This window comes from Lepidochelys kempii, chromosome 7 (genome assembly GCF_965140265.1).
Source record: "Lepidochelys kempii isolate rLepKem1 chromosome 7, rLepKem1.hap2, whole genome shotgun sequence".
NCBI lineage: Eukaryota > Metazoa > Chordata > Testudines > Cheloniidae > Lepidochelys > Lepidochelys kempii.
Window position 1 is genome coordinate 38,654,816 of NC_133262.1, and position 19,612 is coordinate 38,674,427.

The following is a 19,612-nucleotide window of genomic DNA, read 5'->3' on the forward strand; positions in this document are numbered from 1 at the left end:
GTAGATCCTTGATGATGCGCTGGAGAGGTTTTAGCTGGGGGTTGAAGGTGACGGCTAGTGGTGTTCTGTTACTTTCTTTGCACAGCATAAAAACCAGTAGAAATCTGGAGTTAAGGAGCCCGGGGGTGGGTAAAGGGGAACCTCAGGAAATCTGGATGTGCAGGAGCCCTGGGTGTACGAAAGGTGTAGGGCCTGTGGGTGGGGAATTGGGAGTGCAGGGGCATGGGAACCGCAGAGGACGTGGATAGGGGGTGCGGCCGGGATACTAGGTGTGCATGCGCAGGGGTCGGGGCGGGGAGTGCAGGGACTGCGAGTGGGGATTTGGCGGGCGCAGGGCCGCTCCGTTTGGGAGAGCAGGGACACTGGGTTATGGGCCGAAGGGGAAAACGCACCACAGCGGTCCGGGCGCCACCGGCTCCTGCGACCCAGGCCGTAGCTGGGGCGCTGTGGGCCTGGCTGGCCTCCCCAAGGGGCGCCGGCCCCTCTCGCTCCTTTGCGCCGTCGTCTCCTGTCAGCTGCTGGCGGCGAAGCCGGGACACGGGCCGGGCTCGCGCCGCGCTCCGCCCAGCCGCCGCCGCCGCACGCAGGGCGCAGGCGCCAGTTGCTGCCGGGCCCCGCGCTCATGGCGCTGCCAGCGCTGCCCGGCTCGGGGGTGCAGTTCCGGAGGATCCTGGCTCACTTCCCCCAGGAGCTCAGCCTGGCTTTCGCCTATGGGTCCGGGGTCTTCCGGCAGGCGGGGACCGCCCCCAGCCAGAGCGTGGTAAGCGGGACTGTGCAGCTGGGGGCCGGGCAGAGCATTTCCCTGGTTACTGGTTATCACCCCCTCCCGCCCCGCCGTGCACTGGGGAGGGAGGGAGGGAGGGAGGCATTGCCCGGTTACGGGTTATCACCCCCCAGTGCACCGGGGGGGAGGGGGGGGCATTCCCGGCCACGGGTTGTTATCACCTCCCCCCCAGTGCATTCTGGGGGACCAGGCAGGGGCATTGCCCTTAACAGATTAATATCCCTGGAATGCACCCAGAGAGGCAGTTCCCTTAGTCCTCTCTTTTTCCGAGCTGAAAGTGTGGAAAAAGTGAATCGAGAAGTGTTATTTACCCTTTCCCTACAATACAAAAATCAGGGGTCACACAATGAAATTAATAGGCCGCAGGTTTAATACAAACAAACGGAAGTACTTTTTTACATAGTGAGCAACTAACCTGTGGAACTCATTGCCATGGGGATGTTGTGATGGCCAAAAGTATAACTCTGTTTTAAAAAAATAGATAAATTCATAGAAGATAAGACCTTCAGTGCGTTAGTGAACATGGTCAGGCACACAGTCCCATGCTCGGGGCGACCTTAAATCTCTGACTGCCAAAAGCTTTTATTTTCTTTTAAATTGGCCAAACTCCATGATTTTGTGCATGGGCATAGTTTGCCTTTTCACTGGGTTTTATTTTCCAAGCAAACTAAATCAAGTCTCCTTCTTCTTGCTCCTCCCCACAAGATGCAAAGGAAGAAAAATAAGAATTTTACATTTTTAATATTGTTCCCCACAAACATGAAGAAGGGAGGAAGAGCGAATAACTTGGAAGATTTAACAAGTCTGTTCAACTTTGTACCAACTCTGTTCGATCACTGATTCACTGAGCAACTCAGACCGGTCCAGAAATGGCAAGGCATGTAGAGAGTCATTCCTCAAGAACTTTCAGCATATCTCAAAATGTTACATATAATAACTAGTTATATAATAACTAAAACTGTTCTTAACTAGCTAGTCTATGTTGTATTTAGGTAACAAGTCTCCTGGGTTTGGAGTTCCTTTCAAACTGTTATTTCATCACAAATCTTTTGTTGTCAGAAACAACTGATTGCAGGTAAAGTTTGAATTAAAAAAAAAAAAAAAGTCTACTGAGAGTTGGGGTTTGTGTGTAATTTTCCAAGCATTGAGAACTCCAAAGGAAAAAAATTAGGTTAGATTCTCATGCAAAGATTTGTCTTATATAGAAATGTGTTGGACATGACTTAACTGATTTTTTTTTCTTTAAGCAAGTTATGGGTTGGTTATGTTCTGGCTGTGTGTTGCTGTCTGCTATTATCATCGCTGGGCATTATGTGAAGATCAGTAGAATCTTAGAGTGGATATAGCTTGTTTCCTAAACTATATGTAACAGTATCTTTTTTTCTATTTACCTTGTAGCACAATATGCTGGACTTCGTGTTTGCTGTGGATGATTCTGTCACTTGGCATATGATGAACCTGCTAAAGAATAGGAGTCATTATTCTTTCCTAAAACTTTTTGGGCCAAAGCAAATCAGTAATATACAGAGCTGTGGAGCAGGGATTTACTACAATACTTTAGTGCGATGTAATGGTAGGGTAAGTACAATAGGTTGTGACTAATTTCTATAGATCAAATGTTTACATTTAGAATATTGGAATGACTAGCCTAGGGTAGCCTCTGTTCAGGAAATAAAAATTGCAGTTTGCATTTATGTTACAGATACTAGCTGATCCTTGACTGATACTTAAGCACTTAAATAAAAGCTTCAGTTCTACATAGCATCTTTAATATTCAGTGTCTCAAGCTGTTTTACAGAGTAATGTGTTAAATCCTGGAAAGAAAACAGGAGACAACATTGTGCTCAATAAAAGCAACAATTAGACTCAGCAGTTAAAGTAAAGCACGTTCACAATAATAGCTGAACTTGTATTCTTTTTCTCAGCGATAATTCTAAACACATTACAGCCTTCAATGTGGGAAGGAGGCAAGTATTGTCACCATTTTACAAATGGGAAAACTGAGATCTAGATTCAGAGATTGGCCAATTCACAGAGCAGAGTGGATTGTTTGTATTTTGATGTCCACGCAAATATAACATAACATAGTTGACATCTGTCTTATTTAACCTCTGATTCCCTGTCATTTTAACACAGGGAGTAATATTTATTCTATCTAGTCATACTCCAACATCTGTGTCCAAACAAGTAGTGTTGATGTGTGTGTGTTTGTGACTTTCCACCTCCTCAGTGCTGTTTCAAATTGTTCTCAACCTGTGGTAACGACAAGAAAATCAAATTCCATCTCTTCACCAAAAGCAGGAAGTGGAATGAAGGACATAGGAAAAACTACATTTGCAGCCAACTGTGACTTTGCTAAGGAATTTCAGGCTTGCGGTACCAGGGTGAGCATGGGATAAGTGACTAGACCAGGGGTGGCCAACCTGAGCCTGAGAAGGAGCCAGAATTTCAGTGTACATTGCCAAAGAGCCACAGTAATACATCAGCAGCCCCCCATCAGCTCCATCCCCCGCTCCCAATGTCTCCCACCTACCCGCAGCCCTGCAGATCAGCACTTCCCCCTCCCTCCCTGAAAAGCTGTTTTGTGGTGTGCAGGAGGCTCGTGGGTGCAGAGAGGAGCGAGGGCACTGCAGGCTGAGGGGAGAGGGTGGGAAGGGGTGGAGTGGTGGCAGGGCCTATGAAAGAGCCAGGGGTTGAGCAGTGAGCACCTCCTGGCACATTGGAAAGCTGGCATCTGTAGCTCCAGCCCCAGAGTCGGTGCCTATACAAGGTGCCGCATATTAACTTCTGAAGAGCTCTGGAGCCACAGGCTGGCCACCCCTGGACTAGACATTCACCAAAAAACCCATCTCACTGATTTAGAGGTAGAGAGAGAGGCCCTCTAATGTATTTCATGTGTGTAAGGCACTTGGAGGAGATATGAATTGTGGGTCCAATCCTGGTCCTCTTGAAGTAAAGCTTTTTTAACTTGACTTTGAGGGGAGCAGGAGCAGCATCTTTGCTATAAAGACTTCTGTTATTACTCCTACCCATCACTCTTGCTTTTCCCTTCACCCTTGTGTGGTGATGACAGCTTTTGGACGGTCTCCATTATGTTCATGCATGGTCTGTTAAGAATGGTTCTGGAGTTACTTTGACACTGTTAGTAATCATTGGAATCCTGGGATGTACAGAAATATGCTGTCTATGTTACATTATTTAGGCTGCTTTACTTTAACTTATGATTGACAGGAAACAAACTCTTCGGAGTGAATCCTTCTATTGAAATTGACCTGCAACTCTGATAGAATTATATACTGACTACCCCAAATAGCAAAAATTGGTAGGGATTATTCTGCACATAACTTGGTCCTAAATTTAACATTTTATTGTTCTGTTTTAAGCCTCCCAAAGTTGCAGAACATAGCTCCTGTTCTGCTGTGACATCCTACCATGCACTCTGATCTATCCCAACTATCATACCATCGAGTGTATGCACTGGTCAATTTTTTTCAAAACTTATGGCACTTAGTAGAAAATAATAACCATTCTATTAAATCCTTAAACAAATCATGCAGAGGTAGGGATCCTGTCACAATTTCCTGTTAAATTCTTTAGGTTTGTAGTGTAGTTTCTTTGGAACCCTATGGATTTCACCCTTTCTCTATTAACCTCTATAGAGCTTTTCCATTAAATAATGCCATATAATTAAAAAAAGACACTGACCAAAATGTCATCTTAATTCTTCATCATGGTTTTCTAGGATTAATGGGGCAATGCAGGAGAATTATAAAATTAACCTGCATTGTATTGAGTTAGCTCTTTAAAACATACATGCAAGATACCCTTACATAAAACACAGACCACGTACAGTAGAATTACAATACTCAAGCAATAATTGAATTTGAAAAAACTGTTATGAGAAGCAGCTGGAATTACCTTCTCTGGTAGATTAGGATTGCATGAACTCAATTCATGCAGAATTGGGTGGTAGAGTTTTTAATTAAATACTTTAAATCTTGGTATATAATCTTTTTTACTGTGAAGGCTTTATTTTGTGATGTTACTTCACGGTAAGTAGTCATTGATTAACACTGACTACTATGAAATTCCATTGTAACTGCTCATTACATTTACATTAGTACTGAAAGAGTTCATCATCATTAATGTCACTGTCGAATATCAAGAGGTTTTCATAATGATTTGCCACTTTGTACAAAATGTTACCAATTAAGTGTATAACTCTTCTAATCACTTAGTACTAAGATCAGTACTGTTTTATCTGTTGATAGAGTTTTTATGAACATAGCTTTTGAACTTAGAGTACATTGAAATTTGAAACTGTTCTAGTTACTTAAAAAACTTGAAAAGCTATTGGGATCAGAATATTGCCATGTCACAAGAATATAGCCGTCATCAACAAAACAATATAGCTACAAGAGAATTAAGTATTGACATAATTGTTGTGCGGCCATTTGAATCACAATTTTATTGGCACTAATTTTTATAGTTGACTATTCTGTAATTTATCACTCAGTTTTCTTAAGGGTCAAGTCCATCTGGACTAGGTTTATTTTGAATATATATATAATTTAGTTTTGCTTCAGTGTTATTGATCCTAGAGTTAATTTGTTTTAATTTTGATTCTAGAAAGGACATGTTAACAGCATATTGTCTATCTTCTCAATCCACTTGGTCTAGAAAGGATTGCTGATTTCTGGAGAAAAGGACTTCAGCCAATTTCTGTTTGCCTTTAGAGTTCTAATGGATTTTCCCATTCTAGGTAATGCTGCTACCAGTAGGTTCCCTGGGGAGAGTGTGAATTGAATAGTTTGAATATAAAGTTTCTCTGGTACACAGTCCAGTCCTGTCACAACTTATTTTCATCTAACCTTCTTGCTTGCTTCCTCTGCTCCCCCAACCTGCAGGGGATGGTAACCTTCAGTAAGTCACTGATCCCTGTACCTCAGTTTCCCTATCTGTAAAATGGGGACAGTCACAAGGATGTTGTGCCAATTAATTGGTTAATATTCGACAATGCTTTGAAAAAGTAAGGGGCTCCATGTTATCTCTTCTGTCTTCCTGTATATTGCTCACTCTTTGTGCTATCCACTAATGTGTTCTTTTTCAGTGGGATTATCTGCTCTCATGAAGGGGCCTTCCGCTCCCTCCCTTCCCAGTGTATATGTCATTGCTAATTTGCTGAAGAGGTTTAATGTTGATGGATGATGGTAGAAATCAAACTGCATCCCTTCATGAGTTGTGGGACATTTAGCCTAAGCCTTCTTTTGAAATTATTGTACCAGGCTCAGTGTTCAGAGCCCAACTTAATAAAAATTGAGTAGTGGTATGTTACTTATTTTTATTCATTTCCCTTCCCCTGAACTTCTGTATCGGGTACCTTGGAATGATGGTAAATTCCTTTGAGCCTTGGAATCCACTTCTTGCACTTTCAGAGTTAAGCAGAGGTCCTTCCGCAGCTCATTCTATAAAAGCCATTCTACTGCCTGCAAGTGTTTAGGAGGTCTTATAGTACTGTGTTGTGTAGGAATTGAAGAATAAGAATGATAGTGACTTTTGGATGTGTAGTAGTCGGTTATGCTAGATAGGCATCATCTAGCTTCTGTGTGAAAACATACAAAGCACTGAGAAATAAAATAGATTTAAAACCTTTTGAAAACTTGAACAATGTACTTCAGCATATTAGAAGATAGCAACTTTTTCATCCTATTATTTTATTCCAACATTATTTTATTACAATGGGAGAAGCCGCTTTAACTGTCAAGTTGGCATAAACCTCTGAAGCCCCCAAAGTCTCACTGTGAGACTTCCATCAGAGCAATTGAAGTGGGGTTAGCACTGACGTGAATCTTCATAAAATTTGCTGGGGGTAAACAAGAGGCTTTTATTCTTAGATTATAAAGCCAGAAGGGACCACTGTCATAATCTAGTCTGACCTCCTATATATCAGGCCATAAGACTTTCCTGAATTAATTCCTGTTTGAGTTAGAGCATGTCTTTTAGAAAAACATGCATAATTAATTTAAAAATGGCCAGTGATGGAGAATTCACCACAACCCTTGGTAAATTGTTCTAATGGTCATTTACCCTTACTATTAAAAATTTGCACTTTGTTTCCAGTCTAAATTTTATGTCTGTGTGAGAGGGTTGCTTTTTATTGACTATTTGTAGTTAAGAACATTGGGGTATTTCTAGCTGGCAGCCAACCAATCTATGAGTTTAAGCAGCAGAGGCCTGTAGTCTTGATCTGAAGAACCAGCATATCCAGTCTTGGTTCTGCCTGTTTGTGCTGTGTTAAGATAGCATCAAATCCCATTAGAAGTCTCATTTTGAATTCCTCTTTTAACTGTGAAAAGGATAAATCATCAGGCTTTCACCATTCTAGGTGTCCTTGCAACTGAAATGTTTACTGAAAACTTTGTTTAAAATGAGTAAGGGCCTTTAGAGAGCAGTATCAAAATTTGTTCTCTTCACGTGTTTTCCGGTGTTTGATATTTCTTTGAATCCTTTTATCTGCCTGGTAAAATCACATCTTCAGTGTTGTGGCAAGGAAGCAGGTTTTCCTCCCTGCACTACATCTCCTATCCAGCAGGTTTAGCATGAACAGTGCAGCTTGCATCATCCCCCTGGGCTTGGTGTATCACCATCCTTCCAGGTGCTCTTTGTTGGGAAGTGGGACTCTGTCCCTTGTTGTGCCATTGCCTGTCAAGAACACCTTGGTCATACTAAAGCTTACAATGCCTATATATCTTAACATTTATTTCCTTGCTTGGGTTGTATAAATGTGGCAGGTATTGAAATGTCAGTGTTGTCACTTGGCAATCTTAATGATTGTTTGTTTGTTTTTAATGAAGTGTTTTGCTTCTGGAATATACAAATATCTGTATTTATATGTAACAGCCTCACTTAATATTTGGTAGATTTGTGACAGTGACATTTTCAGCTGGGTTACCTATTTTAACAATAGAGGATACTTTGCATTTGGTAGAATCCTTCAAAACGAAATAAATCACGGGACCAGTGTATGGGAACCCTAAATTGCAGGTTGTCATAAATATAAAGGGAAGGGTAATCACCTTTAAAATCCCTCCTGGCCAGAGGAAAAATCCTTTCACCTGTAAAGGGTTAAGAAGCTAAAGGTAACCTCGCTGGCACCTGACCAAAATGACCAATGAGGAGACAAGATACTTTCAAAAGCTGGGAGGAGGGAGAAAAACAAAGAGTCTGTGTCTGTCTGTGTGATGCTTTTGCCGGGGACAGAACAGGAATGGAGTCTTAGAACTTAGTAAGTAATCTAGCTAGGTATGTGTTAGATTATGATTTCTTTAAATGGCTGAGAAAATAGCTGTGCTGAATAGAATGAATATTCCTGTCTGTGTGACTTTTTTGTAACTTAAGGTTTTGCCTAGAGGGATTCTCTATGTTTTGAATCTAAATACCCTGTAAGGTATTTACCATCCTGATTTTACGGAGGTGATTCTTTTTTACTTCTATTAAGAGTCTTCTTGTAAGAAAACTGAATGCTTTTTCATTGTTCTAAGATCCAAGGGTTTGGGTCTGTGGTCACCTATGCAAATTGGTGAGGATTTTTACCAAACCTTCCCCAGGAAGTGGGGTGCAAGGGTTGGGAGGATTTTGGGGGGAAAGACGTTTCCAAACAACGTTTTCTCAGGAACCCAGATAAAGTTTGGTGGTGGCAGTGGAAGTCTAAGGGCAAACGGTAAAATAGTTTGTACCTTGGGGAAGTTTTAACCTAAGCTGGTAAAAGTAAGCTTAGGAGGTTTTCATGCAGGTCCCCACATCTGTGCCCTAGAGTTCAGAGTGGGGAAGGAACCTTGACACAGGTGCATACAGCAATAAATAGGACTTGATTGGTTTTATTTCTTGCTGCTATTACTTGAATAGCAGCTTCCATTGAAGAAACTCAGAGTTCTTTAGAAACACTAGTAAATTATGACCCCTTCTTTGAAGTGAACATCATTCTCATATTATGAAGGTGGGCATGGAGCTCACATTTCCTGACTCCCTGTCTTATGTTGTAACCACATGGCTGTCTTTCCTTCTCTAAGTACTGTCCTAAGGAAAAAGCAGCTGGCTAAAAGTGAAAGCATAAATGCAAGACTTAAAATAAATCAGTTGGATCAAATTCTTATTAGAGGATTTTGATCATTATCAGAGGAATTACTGCTGAAATAAAAGGTACTTTGTAATAATCCATTTATTTGCATTGCAGTAGCAACTAGAGAGCTCCTTCAGGGACTAGGGCCTCATTGTGCTAGGTACTCTACGTACATGTAATGAAAGAATCAAGTGAGTTATTTGCAGAATCACAGAATAAATGGCCTGTTTTTAAGTATGATTGAGCAATATATCTCAACCATGATTTGAAGTGACCATCTGAGTGAGAGAGTGTAGTGTGATGTTCATGCCCATTCAGTGCATTGTCTGGAGGGTCAATAAAGATCTTTTTGTGTTTTGGTTAGGATCCACTGGAAAGAAAACTTCATACATTTTAGATGCCTTGCAAGGTAGAGTTCTACAACGGTTGCCAATGCTGGTTGAATGTGTTCCTGAAGGTTTCATCACATGACAGTAGTTAATTAAAGGTTAATCTTTAATTCCTGGAGACTCCAGGACAGTCCTGTGGGGTTGGCAACTGTTAGTGTGATATTTTCATTTAGTTCTCTAACCAGTAAACCGTTAATATTTGTGTTTTTATATTTTACTTAAGAGATTTACATTTCTGTGAATTAATGACTTTTTTTTTACCAGACTTTTTTACCTGATGCAGCCAGTTTGTAACAAACAATTGTGTGAGACCCTCTATTTTGTTTTTTCAGATGATAAAATATGGCGTAATTGGCACTGATGCGCTGATTGACGATCTGCTTCACTGGAAAACTCTCTATGTTGCTGGACGTCTGCAAAAGCCGGTAACTATCTTATTCTGTTCAGCTGGCTTGTGTCTTTGAAACACAGGAAACTACTGAGGTGGAAGATGATCAAATGCTGCAGAAAGTAGTGTTGATGATTTCAGTTGGTCAGGCTCTAGTTAATTGTCTTTTTATAATACCTTCATTTAATGGTACAAACTGATGCATAAGAGATGCTTGGATAGTCTGTCTTCAGGTCAGTGTCATGAAAAGTTTGATACACACTTTTAAATGACTGTATGTGTCAAGTGTTCTTTCAGACCTCTAGATGGCAGCAGATATAAGTTAACTTGGAGAAAACAATAAAATATAGGGAGCTGATTATAATAATACAAAAATCAGTTTTAAGCAAGCAATTAAAAGGGAAGTATTTCAGCTCAGTTGCTGAATTCTTCCTCTCCGTTTTGCTTAAATTACTGGAGTGAGGTAAGGAGTCTTCCATGTAATATGCTGGAATATATAGATAAATATAGTCTGAATCTCCAGACACATAGTACATTGAAAAAAATCTGAAAGATCTCTGAATTTCCAAATAACTTCAACGATTAAAAAAAAATTATTTTCATTTTTACTTATTTTTGCTACAGCTTTTGAGATATTCTGCCTTTCTATCATGTGCAAGCCTCACTTTCTGCATCCCTTCTTGACTTCAGTGGGAGTTGTACGCTCATAATGGAAGGCAGAGTTGTATTAATTTAGATGGAATGTAGATACCGAAGAGTCAAAGGTGTTAGCATGACCCTGTCACTGTCCAACATTAAACAGTTTAAAATAAGGTTTGGGGTTTAATATACAGTGACCTCAGCCTGCTAAGTATCATGGCAAACACAACATTAAACATCCTTTTAAACATTTTTTATTGAAGATAATGAAAAAAACTGTTCAAATATTTGAAATATAAAATTTGAAGTAAGGCTTTTATTTTAACATCATCTCTTGTTCCCTTTTCCTTTAGCAGAAGAGTTTTTGGAAAGAAACCCCCGTTTTTTGACAGTCCTTTAGGTAATATTAAAAATAGCGTTAACTGTTATTTTTGGGGAAAAGAGAAGAAGGTAGTTGAGATGGGCTAGAGCTGCTGCCATTATAGTATTTTCTGGAAGACAAAATAAAACATGCACACAAGAGGGGAGAGAAAAGAACAGCAAAGATGAAAAATGAAGCCTCTGCCTCTGTCTCTGGTGTTGATTCTCATTTCCTGCGTCACTGCTGGAAAAACACTGGCACAGTACATGGTCTTATCAGCCACTTGGTGACTTGGCAAACTTGCACCAACATTGTACTGTTTAGGGCATTGCTTTTAGCTGCCTCCTTCTGGTCACAGGTGTATAGCAGTGTTGCAAAATATGCAGTCTTGACTGTCTTAGCCAGACTCTTATTAAACAGAGGGCAAATGAAGAGAAATGGGAAAGAGCTAAACTTAAAGTGGGGAAGTAAAACACACATGGGGGTGTAGGGATTGTGACAGCCTCACATCCTGGGTGGTGGTTGGGGTTCAGCTGGAGCCAGTAAAGCTGGAGCTGGTCAGCTGGGTCCTCTCTTGGCCTGGTCGACTCAGGACACGTGTTAGGATCAGGATGACGAAGGCACAATATTGTCACACTGAATCCTGGGATCCTATGAGATGGTTGGGGTGGCAGTAATGATAATGAAGGTCATTCCTTCCCCTTCTTTCAGTCAGCCATCGTTGCAGTAGCCAGTTTCTCCCCCCCCCCCCCAGGTCTCTTTTTGAGGACCCCAAATGGGAATGATGGGCGGAATAGTCCATCCCCTCATTATTTTGTCCACCAGTTAGGTCTAATTTCTGACACATGAATTTTGATTCACTGATTTCCAGTCCCACACTTCTCTGGTTTCCCAGGCATCATGATAACACAGTCCTTGAGTTATATCAGTAGGCCCTTTTGAACTAATTCAGTCTTCTTGTCTCCCTTTCGTACCTTTTCCCATCACCATTTGTTGTTATAGGCTATTGTGGCATTTTAGAACTTTCACTTTTTTACGGTTGAACTTGCAATTAGGATAAATTCCACACACACACCCATCATCACAATGGAGTTAGACACTTGATGTTTAGGACTGTCCATGAGAAATAGCCTTTCAAGCATATGTGCTTGATAGGGGGAAGAAATGATTGGTTTGAGTCCTTCCCATTAAGCTAATGGGAGTTCTGGCTGAGTAAGGACTGCAGGGTTTGCTCTTTTGCTCAAGTTTGAGCTATGTTCATTGAAGCCTCAAACCATCTTTCCTTTTCATACCCATCCATGTCTAGAACTAAAATCTGCAAGACTTTGCTACTTAATAGGAATGAGGAGTTTTATACAATGTTACTTAGAGAATTTCTGAGCAAAAACCTTTGTTCCGATTCTTTGTAGGCTTCACATTTTAGGTTGTTCTTGTTGGTCAGAGTTTCACTTCTGCTGTTGAACTTCTGATACAAACTTTTTAAAACAACTGTAGTGAAATTTTGTTTTGTCTGTAAACATGGATAATAAGGATGCTATTTTTATTTCTAAATTTGTTGGTGATACAGTAACCTGGATTGTTTATATTACAAGACAGCATTGGTTGCAAAGTAGTGTGTCAAAAGCAAGTTCTCTGGATACAAGGCTGGTGGCGTATTAATCTTGACTTAAACTATTTAAATGGACTTCCCCATCCCCTCTCTTGTAGAGGGGCAAATCTTACAAAAGAATAACATGTTTCTAGTGTTGTGCTGTAAGGAGGTTGCCTGTACTGATTCAGAACTACCCAACCTTTTCACAAGTACACCTCTGTGCTCAGAAGCATTTGCTGTGGCTTGAACCTTTTTTGGCTTGACTCTTGCTACAAGTATTTTTTTCTTAAAAATAAATTGCCTCAACTGAATATTCTTACTGTAGTGTTAATGATATCCATTAAGTTCAAATAAGGACATCTCTAATAGGGTACAAATGGCTATTTAGACTCTTTCCCAGGCCTCTTTGGCTGTGTCTCAAGAGTCTATTGACTTTTCACTCTGAACACAACATATAGTGTTGTTTAGCCAACTTCCTTTTTAGCCGTATGTTGAAGAAACAGATAAACACAATACTAGCTACTTCATAACTGGCTTGTTTTCTTCAAGTAATTATGCTAGATGTAAAAAAAAAATTCCAGTACTACCTAACCAGATAATGTTACTTAGAACAAGTGGCATTTCAGTGAATTTTCTGAGATGAATAAAAGCTTCATTAAGTATCATTCTGACATTGGTCATTTTCATGTTACATGTGTGTGTATATATATTGCAGTGTCATTGTGTATATATAGAGAAAACTTACAGTAACAACCAAGCACAACTCATACATGTAACAATCAAAGCAGCATGCATTTCTACAGAAACGGTTGATCTTTCTAATATTAGCTTCATGTTCATAATGGTGTTTATCATGCCTTTTTCGTTTGAAGCCGTTTTTTTTTCTTTTTGTTTATTTCCTTATTAGTCTTCCCTTGCATTAGGTCTTGAACAGATTGCAAAAGCAACTTAGAGGCAAGTGATATTAGGCTGATAGTTCTATATTCTTTATAATCCTTAGCATTGTTCTTTTTGAGTATTAGGCTACACAGTGAGGTTGTAAAGTCTTCTGGCAATTCACCTGTCTCAAACATACTCTTCATTACCTCTGTAAGGGCTTTCAAGCCTTCATTCTCTATGCTGTTTAACAATTCAGCCGTTATTCCATCGCAACCTGGTCCTTTTCTATTTGGAAGTCTCTTTATTGCTGCCATGACGTCTTCATCTATTATTAGCTGGTTTACTTGATTAATCTGTGTTTGAGGATCTTTATTAGACCTCAAAAGAGGAATGAGACAAGATTGTGTAATGTCACCAGCTTTATTCAACATTTATACTGAGTGTTCAATTAATTGAAGAAACAGAAGAAGGTATTAAGGTGTATGGAAAATGAGTGAATAACATTCACTATGTGCTGTTGGCTGATTCAGAAGAAGGTCTGATGAGGCAAAGAATATGGTGTAGAGTTGAACGTGGACAAGACAAAAGCTGTGGCAAAGTGCAACGATCCTGGGAAAACATGTAAGATTCCAGTGAACCATGCACAGCAGGTGAGAAATTATTGCTGCTTAGGATGCGTCATTACAGAAGATGGAAGTTCAGATATCGAAGTCAGCACCAGAATAGCAAGAGCAAAAGGGACATAAATCTGAAGACTAAATTCTGATCCTAAAAACTTATATTTGGTGTATGGTAAATCATGATTGTGAAACACAAACACTGAAACAATAGATAATACAGGAAGTATCATTCTTCAAATTATGGTGGTGTAGAAGGGTTCTAAAAATATTATGGATAGACTGTGAAACCAACGAAAAAGTATTGGGATGACTGGAACTCAACAAACACTGGATCTTGTGACAAAGATATGATTTGTAGGGCACATTTTAGGGGGTTTAGTGGGAGATTTGTCTATAGGCACTGGAAAGGCAGGTTGATGGCAGAACCCAAGGCAGAAAAAGACCTTGGATGTACAATATGATATCCTGGGTGGGGTATATCAATCCACAAAGAAATTGGCAGAGGATCATACAGAATGGGCTGCCATGGTTGCACAACTCCAGTGATGGAGACATTACATAAGAAGAAATAATGTCTAGGGCCATCCACTGAACGAGGAGAAAACAAAACATTGAATAGCTACTCATTAAGTGAGCACTGTCCATTCTGTGCAATGAATGAGGCAGGGGTCCTGTGGGAAAAATATGCACATCATGGCATACATGGAAGGAAGCCAAATTTCAGGTTGCACTATCAACCTTAATTTTGCATTTCCTCACTTTCGAGCACTTAACTTTACAACCTTGTTGGTTTGTTAACATGGTCTTTTGTGTGCAATAGACCTAATTTTCAGGCCCCTAGAATCCTGGAAGGTAAAAGGATAACCTAACATGTATTTGTATACTGTGGAACCTAGGAGCCCTAAACCAGTGGAGGGCAACCTGTGGCTCGTGGGCCACACGCGGCCTATCCGGGTAATCTGCTGGCGGACCGTGAGACAGTTTGTTTACGTTGACTGTCCACAGGCATGGCCGCATGCAACTCCCAGTGGCTGCAGTTCACTGTTCTTGGCCAATGGGAGCTGTGGGGAGCTGCGACCAGCATGTCCCTGCGGCCCACGCCACTTCCCACAGGTCCCATTGGCCAGGAATGGTGAACTGCAGCTATTGGGAGCCGCAGGTTGCCCACCACTGCCCTAGACTATCCCTCAATTAACCTCTCAATGAATCTGTTTTCTTCACTTGAAAGATTCAGACTAGGTCACCTAAAATTCTTTAACTTTGTCTCTAAACTTATATATGAGATGCTCAAGTGAATCAGTCTCATTCTCTGCCCATTAGTTAAAGTTCTGGTGACTTATTTTTTTGTGAGTAGTTTCTTTGCACAGCCCAGACCAATATTCCAATCCATTTTTAAAGATTTTGAAGTTCCATGCATTGATGAGCAAAGTATATATTTCTGAGTTGGTCTGTGTGAGTTTCCAAAGTGCTTGATCAAAAATCCCTAACATTAGGGCATTGCCAATAAGTCAGTTTGTCACCTTGACTAGCCCATGTTGTTGTTTGGTGGATCACATTTGAATAAGTCTGCAGGTGTTCAGAACATTTGTTCTATGGTTTTAAATGTTTTCAGCTTCATTTTAGGCTCACCAGTAACTCTTCCAGTGTAGTCTAACACTTCATCATTGTCTTCTCAGATCAATTTTAATGCTAGGAAAAAATACAGTAGTTTGTGGGAGAAGAATAATACCCTAAAATATTTGCTTGTAAAGCCAATATCTCTAAAGTATTAAGCACGGTAAATAAAAAACATTTGTCTTAAACGTCTGTGAACCAGTTTACTCTCAAAACAATTGTCTAGATTTTACATCACACTTCAAATGCAGGGGAAAATTAAAAAAAAAAAAAGCATATGTTGTCACATTTGCCATAGAGTATTGGGACTTTGTTCTGATTTCAGCCCTGTTTTAAAGTGGAGTTTTAGCCGTAATCTGTTTGTCAGGCCTTTCTTTGTCCACATCCTAACTACATAAGGCATTAAATATTTTAACTAGATAATTCCTTTGTTAGTTTCATTTACAGAATCTGATTTTGGCTGTTTTTTCATTCTTTCTTTTCCATTCTTAAATCATATGGAAGTTCCATTAGAAACAGGTGATTAAGGTGGAGGAGGCCTTGGATTTCTTTGTACCGTATTTGGGGCAAGATGTTCAAAGGATAGCACAATGCCTGTGTTTGCAAAAATGCACAATGCACCAGTCACACCTCCTAACTCCACTTTTCTTTAAACAAACCAGAGTTATGGCAAATAATCACACAGATGCTTAGCTGCTAAATTGTACACTCCAATGACAGGTTTTTGTGGACACAAGGTGTGATTTACAAAAGTGCCTAAGTAACTTGGGCACACAAGCCCGTTAACTTTCAGTGGGACTTGTACCCATAGTCACCCCTTGCAAATATGCATGTAGCTTTGCAGGAGCACTCACACTTGTTAGAAAATCTGTTTCTTATAAGCAAAGCAATTCAGCATTGCCTAACAGAAACAACAGGAGCATTTAGAAACCACAGTAAGAAAGTTTATTCTCCTGTAGCCCAAAGTAGCTTTGTCGACATAAGGTTCTGTATTAAGATTTGTTTTATCCTGGTAACAACCAGCCTCCTATGTCCCAATACATGCATTTTCTATTCAGGGTGTTAGGGTCTACAGTTAAGTCAAATCAGTTGAAATAACACTGCTTTGCCTTGGAAGAGCAAACTTCTCTCGGAGGTGTATAGACGTACTCGACTTCTGTGTTCCACTCTGTTTGCATGTGTGACTCTCCATTAATCTCTATCTGATGATCACTATCTAGTGAAGACCCGCTAGATCGATGGCAGAGCGCTCTCTGGTCTCCCCTGGTACTCCAGCTCTCTAAGAAGAGTAAGGGAAGTCGATTGGAGAGCGTCTCCTGTCGACTCAGCGCAGTGAAGACACCAGGGTAAGTCGACCGAAGTTATTCCCGTAGCTGGAGTAGCGTAACTTTGGTCAACTTACCCCAGTAGTGAAGACCAGCCCTAAGAGGAGAACTAATTTGTGTAAGGGTCTACTTCATGGATTTCCTAACCTGTCATATGGTAGATGACCAAAGAAACCACAAGGGTGCCTGTTAAGGATAAAGGGAGAATGAGTTTCCTGGTTACCAGGGAGAGAGCTCCACTCTTATCACGTTATTCACTCCTTCCTTCTCTCTCACACTAGTGTAGTAGGTTTTCTGTCACTTCTTGTTTCCTCACCAGATGTGTCTTTTTAACACTCACTCAGAATTGTTATTTTGATTAATCCCAGGATTCTAAAAGAGGGGAAGGCAAAGAGCTCTGTAGATACAAGAGAAGAGCGAATAGCTTTCACTCATTGCTGTCTTGTGACTATATGGTATTAGTACTGCAAAGGGAACATTTACATAGAAAATGGACACACTCTAGGTCAGAGGTGGGCAAACTAGGGCCTGCGGGCCACGTCCGGCTTACCGGACAATCCTGCCTGGGCCCTGAGCTCCCGGCCGGGTAGGCTAGTCTCCACTGCCCCCTCACTCCCTCGCTGTCTCCCCTCTCCTGCAGCTATACCCCTGTGTGGGCAGCACGACTTGTGCCCGCCTACCTCCCAGGCTTTCAGATAAGCCTGTCCTGCCGCTCTGAGTGGCAAGGTAAGGGGGCAGGGGGAGGGAGGGGTTGGGTAAGGGGCAGGAGGTCCCAGGGGGCAGACAGGGTGGTTGGATGGGGCAGAGGTTCAGTGGGGAGGTGGTCTGGAGACAGGGCTGGGGGGGTTGGATAGGGGGTGGGGTCCTGGGGGGCAGTTAGGGACAGGGGTCCAGGGAGCGGGTGGTCAGGGGATGGGGGGGGATTGGATGGGTCGGGGGTTCTGAGTGGGGCACTGGGGGTGGGAAGTGCGAGGAGTCAGATGGGGGCCAGGCTGTTTGCGGGGGCACAGCCTTCCCTACCCAGCCCTCAATACCGTTTTGCAACCCCGATGTGGCCCTTGGGCCAAAAAGTTTGCCCACCCCTGCTCTAGGGTTAATTAATTACATCATAATGATGTGAATGGTTTTAAATAAATGTAGTTTATTTTTACACACTGGATTGAGTAATAATTATTGGTCTATCTTCAAAGGTATTTTCCTGATGAAATCTTGCTCCCAAATATTTTGATTTTTTTCAGGTGAAAATACTGACACAGAATGAAAATGGCAAGCTGCAGGCTGCCCTACTTAGCAATCTGAAGAGTGCAGTCACAGCAGCCTTTCTCATGTTGCCAGAAAGTTTCTCTGAAGAAGACCTCTATATGCAGATTGCAGGACTCTCCTACTCTGGTTAGTATATGTATTTAAAGTTTCTCTTGAAAAAAAAGTCTTTGTTTGGTAAGATGTCATACTTTGTAGTTTGAGCTGTAATACTGCATAAATAATACCACAAATAATAGGAAGTCTAATATATGGTTAGCTCTAGTATAGAAGTGGCTCAGTGAGTCTGTGACTATTCATACATTTGTTGAGCTAAGGAAGGATGTGTAAGGTCTGATCCTGCATTTTAATGCAGTGTGAGTTTTTCTATCAATTTCAACTGGAACAAGGTTCCACCATACTGCATTGTGCCTACAATATTTCATGCTCCAGTAACTTCATGAGAGTTTGGTTCCAAAGGAGATATTGAGATGCCCTTCAGGTAAGGCTGAGTGATAGTTGCTGTGTTTCAGGAGACCTTGAAAACACACTTGAGAATTTAGTTTGTGCCTGAAGATAATAAGGGGATGAGCTTGTTCTTATGTTACTATGTGATACCTCAGCAAACTTTAGATTTTAATATTTCAAAGGCCTGAAAATACACGTGGTGTCCTTCTCCGCTGTGTAAGGTCTATCTAGTCAGTATTCTGACAGATGCTAAAGAGATTTATTGTTAGTCAAATATTATGTTTTGTGATCAAATTCTTCAGCATCTTATTTTTTATCAACAGCTTTTTCTAAAGATGTAGTTGCCATTTTAATTATGGAGATCCTATTCAAGTTTGCAGTTATCGGTTTTTAAAACAATCCATCCTCATGTAATTTTATATTCCCTCTTGCAATCCTCTATACCATTCTTCCAAAATATTAGAAAAGAGTTTATTCATAAGAGAAGTTTTCATTTAAAAGACTTCAAAGCACTCCACAAGTTATATATGAATCACTTCACCCACCACTGAAATGCAGCACCCTCTGGGGTGAAAAGTATTACGCATTTCACGAAGTGAAAAAAGAATACTGTATCTAAGTGAAGTGGTAAAGGGTGTTTTAGCTAGGCACACTTACTAGTGGGTTACATAGTCACCCCAGTTGGAATCTGAGTCTTCTCTGAAAAGTGCTGTGGGATTTGCAATGACCACAGGCGGTCAGGATAATTCTTGACTATTGTAAGTAATGATACAGTTAATACAAAAGTAGGAGATCATTTATTTGGCTAAAAAATGTTGGAACTGGCTTTACTGCCTGAATAAAATTGAAGTGGTAAAATTTCAATTTTGGGATGTTTGAGAAATTAGGTGAATGTTGATGAGGTGGGGAGGGATAGCTCAGTGGTTTGAGCATTGGCCTGCTAAACCCAGGGTTGTGAGTTCAATCCTTGAGGGGGCCATTTGGGATCTGGGGCAAAAATTGGGGATTGGTCCTGCTTTGAGTAGGGGGTTGGACTAGATGACCTCCTGAGGTCCCTTCCAACCCTGGTATTCTATGATTCTATTATTTGCTTTGTTGCTGTTGTATTAAATCTTGACTATTTTCACAATCCCAGTAGATGAAACTTGTTTTATATATTGCCTGCTCAATCCCTTTGAGACAACCAGTATCTTACA

General features: G+C 40.8%; 1 protein-coding gene across 3 annotated transcripts in view; it reads left to right on the plus strand.

Annotated features, from left to right (window-relative positions):
• The first annotated feature begins 291 nt into the window (after positions 1-291).
• TAMM41 (TAM41 mitochondrial translocator assembly and maintenance homolog) overlaps positions 292-19,612 on the plus strand; it is a 39,429-nt gene continuing 20,108 nt past the window's right edge. The window contains exons 1-4 of one of the 3 annotated variants that reach the window (XM_073352290.1): positions 292-760; positions 2,183-2,362; positions 9,625-9,717; positions 17,948-18,098. In XM_073352290.1, coding sequence (XP_073208391.1) covers positions 623-760; positions 2,183-2,362; positions 9,625-9,717; positions 17,948-18,098 — 562 coding nt within the window. In that variant the 5' untranslated portion in view covers positions 292-622. Of the gene's footprint in view, positions 761-1,574; positions 1,662-2,182; positions 2,363-9,624; positions 9,718-17,947; positions 18,099-19,612 lie in introns of those variants that run through there. The other 2 variants (XM_073352288.1, XM_073352289.1) reach the window with 2 other exon arrangements.